This window comes from Haliotis rubra, unplaced genomic scaffold (genome assembly GCF_003918875.1).
Source record: "Haliotis rubra isolate DU_JTF1 unplaced genomic scaffold, ASM391887v1 Scf80, whole genome shotgun sequence".
NCBI classification, from domain to species: Eukaryota; Metazoa; Mollusca; class Gastropoda; order Lepetellida; family Haliotidae; genus Haliotis; species Haliotis rubra.
This window is the reverse complement of record NW_025767524.1, coordinates 493443-510264: the sequence shown is the minus strand read 5'-3', so window position 1 is coordinate 510264 and position 16822 is coordinate 493443. Positions and strand designations below refer to the sequence as shown.

General features: G+C 39.3%; 1 protein-coding gene across 3 annotated transcripts in view; it reads left to right on the top strand.

Moving 5' to 3' along the window:
• The first annotated feature begins 1439 nt into the window (after positions 1 to 1439).
• LOC124261567 (egl nine homolog 1-like) overlaps positions 1440 to 16822 on the top strand; it is a 37088-nt gene continuing 21705 nt past the window's right edge. Inside the window, exons 1-2 of one of the 3 annotated variants that reach the window (XM_046695897.1) lie at positions 1440 to 1490; positions 15132 to 16122. In XM_046695897.1, the coding sequence (XP_046551853.1) occupies positions 15193 to 16122 (930 nt within the window). In that variant the 5' untranslated portion in view covers positions 1440 to 1490; positions 15132 to 15192. Of the gene's footprint in view, positions 1491 to 4354; positions 4374 to 10691; positions 10724 to 15131; positions 16123 to 16822 lie in introns of those variants that run through there. The other 2 variants (XM_046695898.1, XM_046695896.1) reach the window with 2 other exon arrangements.

The window sequence follows — 16822 nt, the reverse complement described above, 5'->3', positions numbered from 1 at the left end:
ACATGTGTCAACCAAGCCAGCGAGCCTGACCAACCGATCCCGTTAGTCGCCTCTTACGACAAGCATGGGTTACTGAAGATCAACTCTAACCCGGACCTTCAAGGGTAGGGCAAGAAGTAGACGTGACACAATTTTGACCCGGATCTTCACGGGTCGAATTCTCTGTGACATATATTCGTTTCACTAAATTAAATGTTTTGTTTTAAACATATTTTATTCGAAAATGAAATGGATTGGGCACAAGTTATCCAACTTAGGAACGCCCTTTCCCAGAAGTTACATATGTCATATTTACAATATAAAAAACATTGACAACAGGGATTTGTGGAAGGAATGTACAAGGCTGACTGACTGACTGAGTTTGGTTTTACGCCGCTTTTAGCAATATTCCAGCAACATCACGGCGGGGGACACCAGAAATGGGCTTCACACATTGTACCCCTGTGGGGATTCGAACCCGGGTCTTCGGCGTGACGAGCCAACGCTTTAACCATTAGGCTACCCCACCGCCCCTAATGTACAAGGTATTTAAAGAGGATGTGTATAGTATATACAAGAATAAACCTACAAAATCTTTCAGTGAGCTTAATATATCTATGTACATGTTCAAATAATAATTCATTTTCATATAGTGATAGTGTAACATGACCAAATAACAATAAATCTAGATTAATGGCTATGCGATGTTTAACGACAGTATTTACATTTGCAAACAAATCTTTACGCTGCGTTGTGTACAAAGAACATTCTAAAAGATAATGCCATGAATTTTCACAAGAACAACCACAAGTACAAAAAGCAACTGATCTTAAATTAATTCTGAATAAATCGTAATTAAGCGGACTTGTATTGTACCTTAGTTTGTGTGAATAATGTTCAGTTTCCTTGTACCAGACCAAAAGAAAGGTGGGGCTGCATTTATTTTATTTTGAATTTAAATTAAATGTTTGTATACCTTATTTATAAACTGGACCCGTGAAGATCCGGGGTAGAATAGGTCTTCAGCGACCAATGCTTGTCATAAAGGTACCGTCATAAAAGGCGACTATGCTTGTCGTAAAAGGCGACTAACGGGATCGGGTGGTCAGGCTCGCTGACTTGGTTGACACATGTCATCGGTTCCCAATTGCGCAGATCAATGCTCATGCTGTTGATCACTGGATTGTCTGGTCCAGACTCGATTATTTACAGACCGCCGCCATATAGCTGGACTATTGTTGAGTGCGGCGTAAACCTAAACTCACTCACTCACTATTTATAAACTGTAATCATTTTAATGTAGTTGCACAGCTGAAATATTTCATGATGTCAGATATACATAGGTGTTGCAATAACAAAACCTGATGCAACTAGACACAGTACTTAAATCTATATTTAATCAACGACCATGATGTGACTAATCCCACGCGCTTCATTCTTTAAACACACCACGTACTCGGGAAACAGCTTTATTCCAGTGACACATCCCCAGGAATCTGGAGCGTGATCTTGTAAGTATAATGAGGTATGCGATGTGCTATACTCGTGAGCTTTTGATGCGTCTGTGTACGTGCAACTCTACATGCACGCTTGTTTGTGTGTCTGTGTGCAGGTGTGCATGTATGCGTTGTCACACCATGCACTCATGAATAGCGCAAATTGTGCACATATATGTCCCCTGGAGTCAATATTACCGATATCCCCATGCCTCTTAAAACAAGGGTGAATGAACAGACTGTAAAATCCTTTGTTCGGTGCCATACTGAAAATAAACAACTTTCAGTGTTTGATTTTTTTGTCGTCCAACAAACCCGGAGGAGGGGGGGTGGGAGGGGGGTAAATTATTTTGGCAAGTTATGACCTTCACCTTTTCCTATAAAGAGAATATCGACTAACTGTCCTCTTATCAAAGTAAAAATCTCCACAACACTAAAGTTAGTAAACATCGTTAAGCAAGGCACGTGATGAAGTATAAGATATAGAACCTGTTTTGGATATGCAGTGAACATAAGGTATTCAAAATACTGCGTCACTATAGAAGTAGGTGGCAGTAATAGAAAAAATATATCATATTAACCCTTTCACTGTCGGTACAGAAGATATATAGAAACATTCATACCTCGTTCCACACACACTTCCTACTTGAAATGAAGTGTAAACGGTGGATGACGAATATTGATCATTATCTGATGCAATTTAAGAAAAACATGTCTCTTTATGTATCTTGTATATACTGTTTTTTTATCATATTATTATAGGATATTTATATAGCGCACACTGTATATCCACGGAACTAATGCATGCTCAAGGCGCAGGTATTGTTTTTTCATACTTTCTAAAATGCATGTACGAAAGTATAATACAGTTATACCACAGAAATCGTATAATATCTTGCCAAAAGTTGATTATCAGTTTTATTAATATAACAAAACGTGCATGTCCTGATTACATTGGTGATGTCATTGTTTCAAACGTATTCTTGACAGATAACCGTGTACATTTAATCTGCAATATGAATTTCAGTAATGTCCATGTCTCAAACTGATCCACATGCACGTATTATAAATATCGCTGTGGATCTTTCAACTGTTTCACGAATTATCCAGGTGGGTCTTCAAAGCTGACACATATTGCGTGAATCGCCGCGTTCCACAGACATCCTGTTCGGCCAGGGAGTACACATGCTTTTAAATTTAGACGCACACTATACGCCCTGAATCAGCACGGTCATTACGTACGAGTGGAACAACGCTGTTTGAGTCAACAATAGACAAGATCTAGTTCCTTTTTTTCGCCCGTCACAGCGAAGACCCGGGTTCGATTCAACCCAACTCTCTCTCTCTCTCTATAGAAGGGTTATATATGACTTGCGCTTTGTTACAGAATCGAATAGTTGCTTAGATATATGTACCTTAAACTAATGCTTTATTGTTGTTTACATTTAACCCTTTTGGCGGCGATTTCTCGATAATTACTTCAGGCGCAACGATATACAATAAATAGGGACACCATTGAAACACTACACGGCATGTATTAGAATAAGTATTTATTCTTGTCAGAGGGTACGTCCAGGTAGTCCAGATTGAAACATTGTTACGAACCATTACAGAATAATGCCTTTTCTATAAGTTCATATCCCTATCGGAAACGGGGTTTCACAATGTTCATTCACTCAACAACATCGCTAGACTTGCATACATGTATACTATTTGGGGTGAGGTGAGGTGAAATTGGGTTTAACGTCGTGCTTGAGAATATTTCGCTCATATGACGACGTGCATGCGTGTGTATGTGTATGTGCGGCTGCTTGTACTAGCCCAGACTGAAGCTGGTTTTATAGTGCTAGCCCACTGAGATACCATGCCGCAGTGAAGCATGAATACCCACTCAGACACATTATACTGACTCCGAGCCGAACAGTCCTTGTTGTACCCATTAATGCCGAGCGCCAGGCTGGGACCAACAAGTACCATATTTTAACGTCTGTTGGTATGACGCGGTCGGGGATCGAACCCGCGACCTTCCGCTCTCCGGGCGGACGCTCTAACCACTACACCACGGAGGCGGTCCGTATACTATTTGGTCTGTTATATCATGCAATGCATGTCTTAACAGTAAGGAGCCCTTAACTCCCTACACCTAGCCAACTGGCTGAAACTCTTACATAGCACCAAGTCAGGAGACGGACCAATAAGGTGGTGGGTTTGGTGGGTGGGTGGGGTAGGTAGTTTGGAGGGTATCTAGGTAGGTGGGTTGCTACAGGGCCTAGATTTTCGAAGCTCTCTTAGCGCTAAGATACTCGTAAGTTAATGTTAGTGTATGGCAGTTACGACTATCTTAGCGCTAAGAGAGCTTCGGAAATCTAGGCCCAGGTAGGTAAGTTGTTTGCAAGGTGAAAGGGTTTGTTGGATGGGTAGGTAGGTAGTTTGGGTAGGTATATATAGGTAGGTTGTTTACAGGGTGAAAGGGTTTGTTGGATGGGTAGGTAGTGTGGTAGATGGATGAGAGGGTAGGTAGGTAGTTTGGTGGTGGGTATAGGTGGTAGTTTGGAGGGTGGCTAGGTAGGTAGGTGACTAGTGGGTGGGTAGGTAGGTAGGTAGGCAGGGCGACTTTGGACCTGAAAGGGAGACCGTGTAAATAGTGCATGCAAGATTATCCCCCTTGAGAACAAACATCCACAGAAACAATATTTACCAAAAAGACTGGCCCCAGTCTACCTAGAGTTCTGCATTGTTGGGTTGATTCAAACAGGACTTTAAGATAACGGTTGTTCTTCTCACGGCTTTATCATTGCCGGTCACCTACACAGATAGTATATTACTGATAACGGTGTTACTACATTCACTTATACAAGGCTTCATTCAGCAGGTAGCCCCCGTCGATGGAGACCAGGGGTGAGTGTGTCTCGTCCACCCCTAGTACTACCCTCCTTCTGTTATATACTCATGTGTGCACACTATATACACAACAACGTCAATACGACACCGTCTCGTGTGTATTGTGTAACGCAAGTGTCACTTTTTCAAACACGGGTGCAAAAACGGGTCACGTGACATATTCGAATTTAACCTGCGGTAGTTAACAGTAAATGGGGACATGGAAATCGTGTTCCACAAACGGGTGTCGATACGGGGGAGGGAAGTGACCTCGTTGTTGATGCATATTGTTTTTGTTCGTTTTTTGTGTTTTGCATATAGATCTACGACGTAATTTGTTGTTTTGCCGTATGATGGGTATTACTAGGATACCTACCGTTGACTGGTGTATTCAAGGAATTTCTGATCAAAGAAGATGACGTCACATTTGACTTAATGGTTTGCAGTATTAGGTTTTTTTTGATCGATTGTGAAGACGGAAATCAATCTAAACTAAATTGAAGTATTTCCTTTGTCTTTCAATTAGGCTGTGTGTGTGTGTGTGTGTGTGTGTGTGTGTGTGTGTGTGTGTGTGTGTGTTTTATTAAACAAATATGATGTCTTCGAGCGGATCTCATTTTAAATCACTATTGAGCAGGACCTTTCATTATGTACATTGGAAGAGTACACTGTAAATATCTCACACAAATATTTACGCTGTACTCTGCCATTATACAGAATGAAAGGTAATGATTTAAAGTGATTTGTATTAATATTACTAGTATATGATATAATATTAAATATTTGTATAAAGATGAAACTATAGTCTATACCGTCCATGTTATTTCCCCCTATATAATTACACCCTTCAAATTCTGTTACATGATCAGTCTATGTACATTTGTTTCTTGTTTTGCTCCAGATCAATTAGTCTCTGAGTGTGGTGTTACGTTAGCTAAAAGTAATTCTATTTTATAGAAAAAGATAGGCATTTGAAGGTAAAGGTAAATTTTAATCAGTAATCAGTAATAATTTTAATAACTAATTCAGTGTCATTAAAATCATATCTGGGCTGTAGCTACCGCTAACAGGACACCCTATTACGGGTCGCGTCAGAACGACCTTTCACCCGACCAATCAGAGCCTCGCATGTCAGATAAGAAAAGTGACATTAGGAATGTGTTTTCTGATCAGGCAACCTTGAAAAGATTACCCGGGGTACTGTGAACCACAGTTATTGACTGTACGATGGATTAACACTTAGTCTCTGAATATATATAATTTTGGTAAACAAATAATTCCATTTACATTGCAAAAGAGAACTAGTGAGGTGGGACAATCTGAGGAAATCTAGACTTGCTTCATTAAGGGCATCAACATTGCAGAAAGGACTGGACGGAAGGAAAAAAACGTGGTTCAGGGACTATGAGACGTGCTAGCGAGTATTCCTCTATCTGCGAGTGTCGGTTCGAATCCCGTAACGAAACCCTGATCTAAGTTAGATGACATGGAGCTGTGACGTAGCTATGGTCGTTTGGAATAGACTCAGCATTGTCCAGGAGATCTGCTGTCATACCATATTGATATCCATTAGACATTCTAGAACGACCTTTTGATCTGTTTTCAATTTATAAATCCAGAACTTTGCTAAAATATTCTTATAAGCGCTCGCCGCGAATAGCTGCTACATTGCTGATGCGGCGTTAAGCAATATGCACTCACTCACTCACTCACTCACTCACTTTTAAGCGCAGTTTAGAACAGCAGTCGGTAGTTTGAATCTAGTGCCGCGTATAGCTCGAGAAAGCTGATTCTGATTGGCTGATTACGACTTCCTGCTAGTCATTTCATTGGTCGGTTCGCGAAAGGACATTCTGACGTTAACTGTTTAAGAATTTTGTTGACTTTAACTAGAACTAAGATCTGATTGTAATGCAATTGGAACTTTTGTGTGCCTTGTTTAAGGAGGGAGTTGAGCACAGTCTTCTAAAAAACACTTATGTAATGAGGGTTGCTACAATCTTTATTTCGTCACCGATTTCGTTCAAATTTGAAATATATCATAGCATATTAAAACAAAATATGATTGCAAAAGTCTAGAGTTTTATTTTGTAAATTTTATTGTCCAAACAGTGATTCGAATCCCTGTGTCTCAGAGTGACCAGTTGCTTTGCTTCACAGTGAGATATAGCACAGCAATATCATGGCAGTTCCAGATAATAGTGAGTGAATTAGTGAGTTTAGTTTTACGCCGCTTTTAGCAATATTCCAGGAATATCACGGCGGGGGACACCAGAAAGGAGCGTCACACCTTGTAACCATGTGGTGAATCGAACCCGGTTCATCGGCGTGACTAGCGAACGCTTTAACCACTAGGTTACCCCACCGCCGCTCTAGATAGTAGTGTATAGACCAGGCACACTAGCTGTTGAAGCGTATATATCAGGCACACCAGATGTTGAAGCGTATAGACCAGGCACACTAGATGTTGAAGCGTGTAGACCAGGCACACTAGATGATGAAGCGTATAGACCAGACACACTAGCTTACTGATATTTATACTGGGCTGGCCTATGGGGTTAAGAAAAGCACGAACATTGTTTCAGACAAGCTGGAAAAACATTGTAGTTAGGGTTTACCCCAAACCAAATTCACGCACACACACACACACACACACACACACACACACACACACACACACACACACACACACACACACACACACACACACACACACTTTTGTATAGGCCAATGCTGCTTTGTATAACTCCCAGACACGTGGTGTGATATGTGAGTGAATCAATTATTGACAATACTGATATCATAAATCAATAATCAATTATAGGAAGAAAATAGAATAACATTTACACATATGTATATACTGTTTTTTATTGACCAAAGATGTCATTAACTATGTGAAGTTAAATCAAAGGTTACAGGTACAGTGGACTACGTGCTCCATCTACCATAATCTAAGTGTTCAGACAATTACTAGATCGCTCTGTAGGCGATGTTGGGTTACACCTGTTAACTTTCAGGAAAGCGTTCTTAAAAGCATGTGTTTTTAAAAGTAATTCCCACACAACTGAATTTAACGCCCGTCCTCTAGGAGCTGTTTACATGATTGATATTTATTAATTTGGGCTACATGTGTTTGTACATGTGGTCGGAGTCCTCGAGTTATCGCCGACATTTCTTTTCATTTCGTATTGACATATCTTAAAGTACACCAGCCTTCGAATTCATTAAACAGAACACAGTTCTGTTGACAATTTTAATTACATCACCTACGTATCTAACACGTGCATAGTTTCACCCAGCTGCTAAATTTGAATATCTCTTGCGGTCAAGTACCTCATTCTGTTGGGATGTTGAAAGAAGATGTGATGAGCTTTCCATGCGAATCTAATGCCACGAGGAGTTATCTCCCTTGTATTACAAGCCCTATCAACTACCTCAGGAGGCCTGTGGAACGAAGGCTATACGGGTCACAAGGTATCGCGTTGATGATCCAGATTGCTGCGAATCGTGATAGTTTCTGCGTCGTCAATGCCGATACCTTGTGTTCAGCACGTATCCAACACCTTGTCGTGATAATGAGACTTGTTATAACGGTAATGTATCATTGTAACAATGTTGATCGATAACGTTTACAATGTTGACATGGGCTGATTGATAACGCTGATTATCGGGTGGCAATGTAGCGTATATACAGCACGTATGTGATACTGGATCAGAGTAGATATGGATTTCATTGGACGGTAGCACGTGTCGTTTATTAAAAATACTGTTTATGACTGCATTTACTTGGTGAATGAGTGAAAATATTAAAGGAGAATACTAGACAATTGCAATAATTTGCTGGGTGAAAGTCATCAGAAACGTACCCTAATTTTTATTTTAAAAATATGGTTTATTATGTTTCTATCGCATAGTTTTGTCAACTTTGAGATTATGTTCTTCATATAACAGTATATACATAGTTATGAGTTTACTTATGGAACATTTATCAGAAATATTACTTCATAATAACTTTTATATGAAGAACCTAATATCAAAGTTGACAAAAACTATGCATTTACGGCATATATTTAATCATTTCAAATAAATTTGACCAAATTAGAATGAATGACCAAATTTGCTGGGGCATTTTGTAGCTGGGGCAGTTCGACTGGTACCCATGAGATACATAGAGAATCTCACCCGAGTGTCTTATGATATCAAATATATCACCACGAGTTGATAAAGTAACAAATATCCGAGGCTTGCCGAGGATATTTTTACTTTTATCAACGAGTGTTGATATATTTGATATCAGAAGACACGAGGGTGAGATTCTATTTATCATCAAAAATCACTCTTCATTAGTTTTCAATGAAAAATGTACATCTCTGAACACAGTACTGACATTAGATTTGCAGTGCAGCGATGTCATAACATTGTGACGTCAACAAGTTCATGACGTCATAGCATTGTCAGGGCATTGTACAAAAGCTACTGTCAAAACGATATCTCCTAGGAGATATCGTCTGATCTCACACAAGCGATATCTTCTGTGGAACACAGTTTTGGATGATAAATATTATTAAAATCAGTGAGAGATTTAACATAAGCTTGAAAATGTTTCGCTATAACGTTCTTTTCGGTTTGGACCCCTAAATGCTGCAGTCTACCCGAAACATTGCCGAATGCAATGGCAAATCAGGAAGTACTTGTTACTTTCATTGTTTTCCATTTTGTCCAATTACGCACGTCGGCATCAGACTCGCTATTTGTAAGTAGTGTGTGCCATGAAAGTTGTTCTGTATTCTCATTGTCTGATAAGATGTCATTCTAAGGCTATGATCGAGTACCATAACTATTTCCATAACCAAAAACTAGGGATACATACATTGTCCTGACTAGTAGTTTATAATTAACCAGTTTCGGGGAATAACTTATCTGCGTCGCGAAAATTATCTCTGCTCGACCAGGCTGGGATCTTGTATGGAGACTTGATACGTTATTAATGAGAACCCATTTCTAGGTGTCCCCCGCCGTGATATTGCTGGAATATTGCTAAAAGCGGCGTAAAACTAAACTCACAGTTAATAAGAACTAAGATCCTAATTTTTTCAACAAAATAATTCCAGTGTAATTTTTGTAGCCCGTCCGAAGCCTACACCCTACAGTCACCCAGTCACCGACACCCTACAGTCACCCATTTGACACAAAAGGAACTGCAATCACATTTCCCAAAAAATAATTCTTAGGGATTGGTCATATATTTATAGGGGTGGGTTTGCTGGTTGGAGCTGTATCACATTTTGCTGACAAATATTATTCTTGTTAAATTATATGGTCTATTTTAAAATTTATTTTGACCTCAAGCGGTGCCTCCGTTTCGCTTGATTCTTCTTCTTCATCTTCACAGGAAGATTGTCTTGCAAGATGTAAAATCGGATCGTATTGATACGGTCTAACATCCATTTCAGAAATGACATCAGAATCCATGGACACTGTTAAGTTGTGAGGTAAAATCAAAGAGGAAGCCATCAGCAACAGGCACATATGACGTCATGTCACGTGATACCCTCACTGCTCATTAACTTTCGGGTGTATCCGTTATAGGCAGAAATACGAGTACGTTTTTTTGTGTTTTTATTGCTATTTTACAAATTTTTGTTCAATTATAATCACGGAAGGTGACTTTTAGAATATGCTGTACAATATATCAAATGTTTTGTTTTCGTTCGTATTCTCCTTTAAGTATGCAATTAATATGCCTCTGTTAGATGCTACGTTCAGAAGAGTATCTCAATGACCTCGACCCCGTGCCGAGGAAATGGGTGAGTTGAGTGTTACGCCGCTTTTAGCAATGTTCCAGCAATATCCGAAATGGGCTTCACACATTGTACCCATGTGGAAAGTCGAACCCGAGTCTTCGGCGTGACGAGTGAACGCTTTAACCACTAGGCTACCCCACCGCCGGGCGCCGCGGAAGATGAGGCTGAGGATGCATCAGCATCAACATACTATCAACCACTGGTAATCGACTAAAGCAGGTCGAATGACCTTGACATACGTAGCTGTCATGTAGTGCAGTGTGAAACAGCTTTTGGAAGAATGACGACTATGTTTGACAGTAAATTGACACATACACGACGGAGCATCCGGTAGTTAAATTCCTAGGGTTATGGGCGATAGGTAGCCATTGGGTTTACAGCGTTGTCTCCCCGGGAGGTTTTAAATCTAAATGACCATGACCTATATAACAAACTTCTATGGAAAAATCTAAGCAATGTTATCACTGGACAAACACGAGTTTCTCTTTATGGTTAGCTTTGTCATATCATTGTATCAGGAGATTGTAGCCGTACACATACAAGCATTCTCCATTTGAAAGTGGGGTGAGTAAAGACGGGTACTTCATGTAAATATGGTCACGATATGGCTGAAACATTGCCGATGTGACGTAAAATTCACTCACTCACTATGTAATTATGTCCATTTACGCAAATCCTTTATAGGACAAAATAACTACAAATAGGGCATTTATACCACATAAAATGCAATCATTATATGTACTACGTGTATTTAGGAAAGACGTATTCATGCATTTTGATAATACTGATTATATTATTATATATCAGTGCTTAAGGAATACAGAGATCGCCGTATTCCTCCAGTGTTATGTAAAGCTGCCACTATACATCATGATATATAGGTCCTACTCAACGGTGATTTAAAGAGAGAATTACGTATAAAAGAGATTCACTCCAAGGCGTCAGATTTGTTTCATTATCCAAAATATAAACATCAGCATAAATGTAATAAATATCAAAGACAAAGGAAATACTTTATTCTAATTTAGATTGATTTCTATCTTCACAATCAAACAAAAAACTCTTAATATTAGAAACAATTAAAGCTTCTCCTGAATAAAAATGGGTTGAATGTGCCGTGGTCTTCTTTGATCATATAAATTCATTGAGTACACTACAGTTTGTAGAAACCTTCAGAAAACTGAAGCTTTAAAATGCGTTTTATCTGTTTCTAGAGTTGATAGTCGTTGAAAATAAAAATATACTCATTTAATGTAATAATCATCATCCTTACCAGATAAAATTATCCTAAGTTTTTTTTTATAATAATCTGCGTTTGAATGTTTTTATCTAAGTTGTAATGCCACTGTTATATTTTTTACTAATTGTAATTCTAATTGTACCTATATAAATTTAAAATGGAAAGAGTCCACTTTGCATCAGATAATTACTGGTCTATTCGTTTTGCTATCAGTGTTAGAAGCAAAAATTTATCAAACTAGTAACAACCAGGTGTTACTTCAGACCACTATATAATTCAATTGTAATATTCGTAGAAAGCAGGAGGGGCGGTGGGGTAGCCTAGTGGTTAAAGCGTTGGCTCGTCACGCCGAAGACCCGGGTTCGATTCCCCACATGGGCACAATGTGTGAAGCCCATTTCTGGTGTCCCCCGCCGTGATATTGCTGGAATATTGCTAAAAGCGGCGTAAAACTAAACTCATTCAGTCAGTAGAAAGCAGGAGATAACCTTATGCCGACTACAAGCTCAATGTGACCGAGTTCTGTATTTAAATCCTGTAAGTGTCCTCCAAAGGATATAACTTATTCGTGTTAATGTTTGTCTCCCATTGTTTGTTGTAAATAGTAACGTGACAGTCTGATATATTGATCATTCTGCACTTCTAAATAAGTATACCCCCTGAATTCCATTTTTTCCAATCCTAAAATGTATTGATCGAACCTCCTCACGTGGAACACCAAAGCTTGAATATTCATTGCTTGGGTACGATTATTTAATATTACTGAAAGCAACGTTACAAACCACGTATCCCCTCACTCAAGTAATAGTTCTTTAATAGGGCAGTAACCGTAACAGTGACCGTAATATTTGATCCTTCCCACAAAGTAGTGATTGATATTGGGAGCAATGTCCCTCGGTGTTTGGTGTATGGCCATGTAACCAAGCCTGTTGTAGATTATCCCTGCTATAACCTACGATACATGTAGCCTCTTTATAAATATATATATATATATACCTGGGTCCGCATTCTATATTCTATATTTTTACCCAGGGTTTAATGTGAAAACGTTTTGTAAAGCCAGTATTATTTTAAAGATACCCATGGCTATCCCAGAATGCAATAGTGCGTAATATAAGAGAATTAGGTAAACTCTCCCCCTCATGAATCAACGCATTCACGGGGCATTTTTCTATAGTCTGTTTGCAGTGAAAACGTACCGATGAATTTCACTTTAAACAAAAAAGTAAATCAAATAAAGTGAAATTAAGATTGCGAATGCTCATAATTTTACCTTGCCAATTAAACATTTAAATTTCAGAATTTTATTCAACTTAGGATAAAAGTTGTTTAACAGACCATCATAGATTCAAATCGCTATTATTGGTTTGTATTACTATAGTTCAGGTGAATATACACATACGTGGTTACTTTGACACTATGTGGGAAGATCACTCTATGTCATATTGGGTAGACAAAACTAGCATACGTGATAAGAATATTGGCGCCACTACGCCCTATATAATATGTGAAATCTGGCATGATTAACAGGTGCGCGTTAAGGGGAAGGGGAAGTTGTTAACGTTGCGTATGACCGACATAGTTCTTTTTAAATTATTACCAACATTATGAAACAATGTAGAGGACGTGTCTTAATGTTACCTTTATGATTCAGTAATACAAAGTCTCTGTTCGTCCTACACAGTGAGTGAGTGAGTTGGGTTTTACGCCGCTTTTAGCAATATTCCAGTAATATCACAGCGGGGGACACCATGTGCAGAATTGGGCTTCACACATTGTACCAATGCGGGGAATCGAACTGACCCGGGCCTTCGGCGTGACGAGAGAAGGCTTTAACCACTAGCTACCCCACCGCCCCTCGTAAAACACAGGATCGGTGGGGTAGCGTAGCCGTTAAAGCGTTTGCTCGTCACACCAAAGACCCGAGTTCGATTCCCCCATGGGTATATTGTGTGAAGCCCATTTCTGGTGTCCCCCGTCTTGATATTGCGGAAATATAACTACAACCTTACTCGTCGTGCAAAACGACTTCAGAATATTACATTTAAAGTAATGAAAATAAGTAAACATTGATCACCATAGCTAGTGATGAGGTACGTCCTTTCGAAAGCGGGGTAAACGATTCCCATTGAGGTGTAATGTTTTAGTGTAATGTTTTATGTTGCGCATAGATTTTTGGAAATATAATGCACATGCAAAGAATGCGGTATCAGTTTTCATCCCCGCATGGGAAAGAATGATCACTTCCATGTAAGGGCAGACAGAAAGAAAGACAGGCACAGATTCGATCTCATGATCTACAAAATGCACATAATAAAGATAATATATTGACTGAGATCGCAAAATCGATTTTAAGATACTGATAATGTTATTTCTTATGCATTTGTGACTTCTTGAAAAGTATTATATAATATTAAAAAATAGATTTTTTTTTATTTATTTAATTCGTTGTTTCTTAACATAATTTATTAATTAACTAATTTGTGATATTCTTTTTTCAAGGTATAACTGTTGTTCTTTAAGAGGTGAGGTGAGGTGAAATTATGGGTTTAACGTCGTACTTGAGAATACTTCGCTCATATGTTGACGTGCATGCGTGTGTATGTGTATGTGCGGCTGCTGTTGTACTAGCCCAGACCGAAGCTGTTTTATAGTGCTATATACTAGCCCACTGAGATACCATTTCGCAGTGAAGCATGAATATCCCACTCAGACACGTTATTCTGACTCCGAGCCGACCAGTCCTTGTTGCACCCATTAATGCCGAGCGCCAGGCAGGGACCAACAAGTACCATATTCTAACGTCTTTTGGTATGACGCGGTCGGGGATCGAACCCGCGACCTTCCGCTCTCCGGGCGGACGCTCTAACCACTACACCACGGAGGCGGTCTGTTCTTTAAGAATGTGGTGAGCTGAAGACATGAGCAGAAAGCTATTTTCTGCTTGATATCTGTAGCACTAAGTATTTATAAGTCATGCACAGTCAGAGAAAGAATCAACAGATAAAATGCATGGTAGACGTGAAAATGTGTTCTAAATTAGATTTACTGCTGGACGAACCTTTTAACTATATGCTTAATTCTCTGTATGCAAGCCGATTGTGATGAGGATTGTTTGGTTACTATTTTGTGATGAGCAGATCACCTGTGGTCTGCATGGTTCGTCGCTCATGCTGTCAATCACAGGCAAATTGTAACCATAAATTCCATCGCTGCATCATTGAAAAAGGCAAAGAAATTGTATACCACAGCAGCTAAACATCGAGGGCATTGATATATACATTCAAAACACTAAGAATGGAGCTTTTACAACAAATTGGGAGAAGGCCTCGGACGCGTAATAAATTACGCACTTTCTCGGTTATGCTTATAAATAGTTGTTTCGAACCCCTGAACTATCGTACGTTGTCACCCAAAATCACACATGTAATATTCGGATATGTATGAGACTCCAACGAGTCATCTCGCTAATGCGAAGAATTCTCTCAATAAAACTGAACGCTGTGGTATCCCATTTCGATATTCTTGAATATATACTCTCACATTTGTTATTCAATCACGATCACATGTTTTTTTACTGCGGACTTACTGACGGGAAGTGACGTCATATTTACTTTTGTTATTTCTACGACAACCTTTCAGCTATGTTTAAGAAGTTATTTTGCAATTGTCAGCCTCGATTATTTGCATTTGACCTATGTATTCTCTCACAAGTGATCTTGCTTTCTCCAGGTAAAACAAGAGACTGAGCTTCGGCCGTGTCGGGAATGGTTTGGAATCCCACTTGGTATGAATGTGTAGCTCTAACATCATGTCGGACGATACCCACAAGTGTCTACGTGACGATAGGAATGTATGCCAACTGTGTGGAGCTCTAGATAATTTATCGTTGTGTACAGGGTGTAGAAAGACTTGGTATTGTTGTAGGGAACACCAGAAGGCTGATTGGAGGGAACATAAACGACGATGCGCAGGTAAAAGCAAAAAGAAAGACAAAAAACCAAAACACGAGGGAGTAGTCTGTCCCTCCGACCAGTCGGCCAGTGGCAGCAGTATTACAATGCCGACTGACATTGCAGTTGGTGACCGGTCAGCAGCTCAATGGGACGTCGAAGGCAAGGGTGCCAAAACACACGCACGCAGTGTAAACAAGACTGTCGAAGAAGTACATAGTCGTGACCACAAACCTGATGAGTTGTGTTGCGCGCAGGCAGACGATACGAGTCACGCATCCGTACCGGTTCCACAAGAAGGGAGTTCAGAAGCTTATATATTGCAGACAGCAGCCAGCTCTCTCAGTCAACCTTCTGGTGCTTCAGCTGACAGCGGAGACACAATGAGAGAAATCATCAACCCTCTAGATTCATCCGAGACTTATGTTACTGTTCTGAAGTCGCGCTTCAAAGAACTAGCAGAATATGTGACAAACTGTCTCACCAAGTATGGTATTTGTGTGATTGACAAATTTCTTGGTGAATCAAAAGGCTTAGACATTCTCAAAGAAGTGAAAGAGTTATACAGATCAGGTGTTTTCAAGAATGGACAAGTTGTAGACTCTGAAAATACCAGCAATACCACAAGAATCAGAGGTGATATGATAACCTGGGTGGATGGTGCTGAGGATGGATGTAAGGATATTTTGTTTTTGATATCCTGTATGGATGATATTATTCTACAGTGCTCTGGTAAACTGGAAAACTATAGGATTAGTGAGAGAACGAAGGTAAGTTAATAATGTATCAAAGTCATTATGAATTTATCATTTTTTATGGAGTTCAGTAATAACTTTAGGTGTTCATGGATGACCCTTATTCATATAAGCCCAAAATGGCATGCTTTATCATGTTTATTATGCAGAAATGCATCCTTAACAGGGTTCATAATTAAAGAGGGATCCTAGTAGAAGATGTGATGCAGTTTTGCACCCTAACCTGTTCCCTTATCTTCGGGTAAAGATGCAGTTGTGCACTTAGGTATCTATTGTACTATGTAGGACTTTGTCATCGTGAGTGTTTGCATACCTTTCATCAGTCTGTTCATACGCAACTCTACATTCCTTTATCCGTCTGTGTTTACATGCCTGAAATGTGTTGACAAGTGGTCAGATTTCAGCGTGGAAGCCAAAATATCATCAAGTATATTGTCATAAACTCTTATGTAAGTAAAAGTTATATATTTAGGGGGTACTTTGGCAGAGAAACACTGTCAATAGCTCCAGTGAGACAAAAAGAAAACTCATTAGAAATGACCCCTCTTAATTTAGAACCCTGTTAAAGTTCATATTTTTCTCAAGTGATCTCTTAAAAATTAAAGGCATGTTCTAAAACTACTTTCACTGAAAGTTTCAGCATGTTGAGTGTATGACTGAACACATAAGGGCTAGTGTGGTGGTTTTTAAGGTCTGTCATTCTGAAAAATGTTTC